This window comes from Martes martes, assembly GCF_963455335.1.
Source record: "Martes martes genome assembly, chromosome: X".
Classification (NCBI taxonomy): Eukaryota; Metazoa; Chordata; class Mammalia; order Carnivora; family Mustelidae; genus Martes; species Martes martes.
The window spans coordinates 42,267,709-42,273,708 of NC_137897.1; the positions used below are offsets into that span (position 1 = coordinate 42,267,709).

At 51.3% G+C, this 6,000-nt stretch overlaps 1 protein-coding gene across 1 annotated transcript in view; it reads right to left on the reverse strand.

Moving 5' to 3' along the window:
* The window catches only part of SHROOM4 (shroom family member 4), a gene marked incomplete at its 5' end in the record, with an annotated part of 223,651 nt that extends 218,465 nt beyond the window's left edge, over positions 1–5,186 (reverse strand). The window contains one exon of the mRNA XM_080795280.1: positions 5,070–5,186. Coding sequence (XP_080651406.1) covers positions 5,070–5,186 — 117 coding nt within the window. The remainder of the gene's footprint in view (positions 1–5,069) is intronic.
* Between the last annotated feature and the right edge of the window lie 814 nt (positions 5,187–6,000).

Below are 6,000 nucleotides of genomic sequence, written 5' to 3' on the forward strand. Positions count from 1 at the left end.
AAAAGGGGAAATCATTTTAAAAAATTTTTTCAAGGGACAACGCTCAAGTGTCTTCCAGCTGGAGTTGAATTATTTTCTTTGTCTGAGGTTTTGGAATGGGAAAATCCTCTAACAGGCTTGGCCTTTTTCACTTTAGGGAGCACATGTGTGGATCTCAATAGGGTACCAGGTGTTTTATGACAGCCCAGCAGGTCCCGAAATAGTGTGTAACCAAAGCTCAACCAAGGGTTACCAGACATACCACCTGTCCTTCTTGCTCTACCTCCCTCCAAACTTCTTCGTATCTTCCTGGAGGGATTCCTCCTCCAGGTCTCCAAATGCCTTCTACTCTCTGGGACAGTTGGGGTAGTGAGACCCTAGATACCTTTGCTGATTCTAGAGGCAGATGAGGGGGGCACTAGTGTAAGTACCTAGGCTGGACTAAGCTCCCAAGAAGCACACCCCATGAAGGTCCCTTTGTTAACGTCAAGCTCTGGTCTGGGGTGGGCCTAGCCTGTAACACAACTATGAAGGCTTCATAGGAACTACTGGTTCTCATATACCATTACCTCTGCAGCCAGCAAGAACTCTAACTCGCAAATTTACTGCCAGCCACAAGACGGCCTCAATCTGACTTAACCCATGTCCTCTTGAAACCTCAACTGCCTCTTTGTGTGCTTCTTCTAGAAATAAGGTCACAGTGGGGATGGGGAGGGGGGTGGGAGGGAACTAAAAACAACGTAAAGAGCGTGTCCTGCCATCTTCCTAGGCTTAAGATGGCAAACAGTATGAGAGTTTTCCCAATTCATTCTCACGTCATCTTTAATAATAAAGATGGGACAGGTATGCCCACACCCATTTAGCAAATAGGCATTTGGGTCTAGAGAGGGTAAAATGATATAGCAACAGCAATGCACAGCAAGTGGAGAAGGTGAAGTTTCCTTCTCCTCCAAGCTACTCTCCCATCCCACTCTACTTTGTTCTGGGGCAGTCCGGAACAAGGCCCCCACTTGCTTCACTGTGCCTGAGGGAGAATGCCGCCAAAAAATGGGCCAGGAATAAGGCAAATATGTAGGATAAGACTGTCTTCTCCTCCCCAATTTTTCTCCTTCTCCTGGATCCCCACTGATCTCCACCCCCATTTATCCCCCACCCTCAGCCAACCTCAGACACATTTCCAAGGACTCACAATGAGTATAGAAACTTCATGCTATGGTCAGTAACTCTGTATCTGTCCGTCGGTCCATCTGTCTGTCTCTCTCTCTACTTCTGTCTCTCTCTCTCTCTCTCTCTCACACACACACACACACACACACACACGCATCACAGGAGGATACAATTTGAATCTCTGAGTCCTCTGAGAAGCTCTATTTGATGCAGAATCATTGCTGCCAGAACCTTGGAAAGGTCACCCATCCCTATAGAATATCTTTTCCAGTACAGGGAGCCAACTTCATGGATGACTGTCTACACTGTAGAGGGGGACCCCTAGGTAACAAACCAGATAAATATGATTAGAAGGGAATCTCCACTTTATCCAAACAGGATTCCTGGGCCAATGAGGTAGTATAAGATGCTAACCTAAGGAATTAATAACACCAAGTTCATGGGCCCAAGTCCCTTGTGGGTTATGTTTCTTTGGAAACATCACAATGTACAGGGAAATCATAAGCCATCCCTTAACACTTGGGATAATCAATAGCAGGTTTATTTTTTTTAAACATTTTGTCTTTCTTTCTCACTGAATTGTGAGAAGACTACACCAGTCTCCTAAAACTTGGGCAGCTGAATTTCCTACATTCAAGGAACTCACAGGAGCCAGTAGGAATCAACCATTTCCCAACCTGATCATTTCCTGATCCAAAGGTTCTCCCATGACAAATACGAGGTAGCCTTTTACATTCTCTGTGATCTTTCCCCACTAATCACCCTTTCTCAAATCCATCCACTCCTGAGATGTCTCCACAAGCTATCTCTAAGCATGTTTTTTTCCATGACACCAAAGGAGGTCCTCCAGCATTTCCCACCATGATTCTTGCAGCTTACCTCTTTCTCTGCCTGACCTGAGATCCTCACAGTGATTTGGAAGCACTAAAATAGTCCTCTCCTCCTCCCTGACTTCAGCAAGGAGTGTCTGCAATCCAGTTCCTCACCTACTGTAGAACCACAGGCTGGTGTGGAAAGAGTCACTGGGAGAGCTGTCAAGACTAGATACACCCCTGAATGGTACTGCCCCATGGCCCTTCACAAACTGCAGTACTACCAGAAGAATCAAGAAACTCCCCAAGTGGTAGAAAATATGATAGACTTGGAGCCTACCCCTGATTCACTGTATGGCAGACCTAGACAAGCCACTCAGTGCATCACGGCCGCAGTTTTTCCATCCATTTCTCCACAACCTTCCCTGACCGTCTCCCAGGGTGACTGGAAGAGGCTAATGAAATAAGGGATATGGAAACACCATATAAATAGTAACACTGTATGCAAATGGAACAAAGCCTCATCTTCATTCCACAACCCTTCTGAGAAAAGGGCCAGAGCTAGCATCAAAGATTGCCAGCTGGGCTGTCATAGTCTTACTTAAAGACCACCCACTTGAACCTCGTAATAGACATGAGGACACCTAAGCCCACGGAGAGCAAGTGATGCACTCAGGATCCCAAAGCTAATGAGTGGCAGAGCAGGGGCTAGAATCCAAGGTTCCAATCTGCCAATACAATTCTCTTTCTACGGCCTTCCATCCCATCTGCATGTGTGTGCAGACCGATGTTATTTTCGAGAAGAAAACTGTATTGTTCTGAAGCAAGAGGAAACAAAACTAAGTCAGAAAAACAAAAAAGGGACTAATGAACTATGCCACACAGTGTCTTGGCAAGAAAAAAATACAGGCAATCACTGCACTTAAAAAAAAAATACTATGGCCCCTTTACACAATGTTGGGGCTAACTAGGTTATATACAACTGGCTTTTACTGCAAGGTGCCAGGCTGTTTGGGAGGAATAGGATAAATGATTTTACCCCCTGCATACCTAAATGTGTGTAATAATGAGTTTTCATATAATAGGGGTCAACTGTATGTTCAGCGGAAAGGGAATCATTAAAAGGCACCCTGCCTCTCAACACACGAGTCACTTCCTCAACAGCTTGGCCAAGGAAACCCTCATCTACCCTCAAATAATCCCCCAGCCAGACCACAAATTGCTGGCTGCCCCATACTTAGTAACACCCCCTGCTATGCTCAGCACGGGCTCACAAAACAATCCAGGGCCATAGCAGTAAGCACTCTCTGGGGCGCTTCTCAGGATGGCTCAGCCCTGGGCAGAGGTGAAAAATGACCTCTCCAAGACAGGCTGTCCAAGCAGACTGGAAATTCTGTGGGTGGTGTAAGGAGAAAAAGAAAGGGAGGAACTGCCAGACCGTGGACGAGTACATAGCCCATTCCGACCTTGGTGGAAAGAGGGAAGAGAGGAGACTGATTAGAAGAAATTCCTGAAGGTCAGGATTCTCGCCTCCCCAAAATGGTTGTTTGAGAGTGTTGCTGTTTTCTTTGGTTTTTCAAAAAAAAAGCTTATTAACTCCCTGCAGAGAATATTGGAGGGAGAGTGCCTTAAGAGGGGACATGACAATGGGTGACAAAGGCATCTCAAGGTGCTTCCAAATACATGACCACTGTGGGGAAGGGAGAGCCGGATGAAAATAGGGGCTGGTTATTGGTGTTCAGGAGGCCAAAGACCCCAGGTTTCCTCGACAGCTCCTCAAAGTTTTCCCTCAGGTACCTGAGACTGCTCAAGCTGACTGGTACACCCCGTGGCAATACCTCAGGTGTCCTAAGAGTGTGGGCCCCAAGGCCTGAAGGACCTCCCCACTACAAGTTAACTAGTACCTCCACTACAAGGGGAGATGGCAGCACAGGTTACTGAGGCATGTGGTAGGGCACTGGCCACCCCCTGCTGAGATGTGACCTCCCTTACAAAGCCCAAAAAATAGTGACATTTGTTCCCTGCTGAGAAGCCACATATTTCTATCTCCAGCCCAAACCCACGTCTACAACCTCAACTGCAATTTGAGTGGGTTGGAAGGGGAAGAGTTTTTCAGATTTGAGCATTTAAGAGAAACAAAAACAAAACACACAAACACAAAAAACGGGATAAAGTTCGTCAAGTTCCTTCCCTTGCCAATCTGGCGTCTCAAGGTGAATGGCCCTACAAATCTCTCTTCCCGGTAACAGCCCTCGCGGCCCCCACAGCCCCCACAGCCCCTCACCCCTACCGGGGATGGCTCCTTCGCGGGGAGGTGGAGGGGGTTCTGGAGCACTCAGGAGAGCTTCTCTCCCCTGTCCTCCGCAGCAACTTGGCTTCCAGCAGATCACAACCTCCTAAAACAAACAAACCCTGGCGGCGGCGGCGGCAGCTCCAGCACAGCTGCGCTCCATGGCGCAAAAGTTTCCTCCACACTTCTCAACGTGCAGGAAATCTCGCCAGCGCTGAAGCAGGACTCCGGAGGGAGGGAAAGGCCGAGCCGAACCGGCAGGAGCAACGTCCGGCTGCTGAATGGATGTGCGCGCGTCCGGCCGTGGGAAGTGAGGCTGACGAAAGCCACCAGTGCCTCATCTCCGTTCCCACACCAGACCCTCGCCCTGCAACCTGCCCCGGCGGGACGACCCGCTGGTTGGCGGAGGGGCCAACGCCGCTAAGAGAGCTGCCAAGTGGCGCTGCCCGTCCCCCAGGGGCGCGGGAACTTCCAAGGAGAAACCCCCACCAGCCACCACTTCCTCCAGCTCAAACTGAGGGGAGCAACCGCCCCGACGTGGGGGAGCAAAAAACTGCCCCCAGAGCCTCCCGAGTGTGTGCGCGCAGGGCTCTTAGCCCCGGGCCAGCAATGCTCCCATCCCGTGCTCCCGCCACCCGTCAGGGGTGTCTGCGCCCGGGCTGGCGGCAAGACCCCTCTGTTCCGCTAATGCTCCACAGGAGGGCTTTCACTCCCAGCCCCAAGTTTCGAAGTTGATTTGAGGGCCGCGTCCCGCGGCAGCCTGCGCACCCGCTAGTCCATTCAAAGTTGGGCACCGCTGGGACAGAGGCGCCAGTTCTTACCTTAGACACCGTGAGCGGTTCGCAGTGTTCCAGACCCCCCTTAAGGGTGAAGCCCCAGGGCGCCCCCCCTTGCAGCTGCACAGGGACGTACTGGAAGGACCCAGGCCGGTTCTCCATCCTCGGCTCGACTCAGGCGCCGCGGGGCTCCTTTTCCGCGGGGGCTACGTTGCCTCCGCCCCCAGCAGCTCCGCCACCATCGCCCTCCAGCTCTACGCCACCCCGCACCGCCCTGCTCCGCCTACTCTGCCGGCTGGAGACGCTCGGGCAGTGGGCGAGCGCGAGGAGGAAATGACACGGAGCTGGAGAAAGGGGGAGAGAGGGAGGGGGTAAGGAGAAGGAAAAAAAAGAAAAGAAAAGAAAGAAGGAGAGGCGGAGGGATAGCGCGTAATGGACAAGAAAACGGAGCAATGGGGAGGGGCAGTCAGTGGGACCTCGCCTATAGGATCGCTGGGGAGCGGGCGCGAGGCAAGGCCTCACATCAATTGTTACATTGTTTCATTCAAGCTGCTCCCCCCACTTTGGTCCTCCTCCTTTCGGCCGGGTTCTCCGCCCCTCCAGCCAGCCGAGGAGGGAGGTGAAAGTCGTTAGTGTGGATAGCCCGCGTGGCCGAGTGGGCTGAAACGCTGGCTTCCCGATTAGCGCGTTCATGTTTCTCTGACTGCCTTTTTCTTCTGAAGGTCCCCAAACCGGGTCCTGGGAGGGTTATAAGGCTGCTAATTTGTGGACTTTGCCTAGAGGGATGGAAAGTGGAGTAAGCAAGCCAGCGAACACAGTGGGGCTGTGTGTGTAGGCTGCTCAGTGTGTATGCACTAGGTGTGTGGGGTCATTATGAAACATTGCCCCGGAGCATAGTTTAAATAAAGAAGCACTTTGAGGATGCCCCCTGCCTGGGCTTAGCCGCACCCTGGCTCAGCGCTGGCGTCTGTGGGTA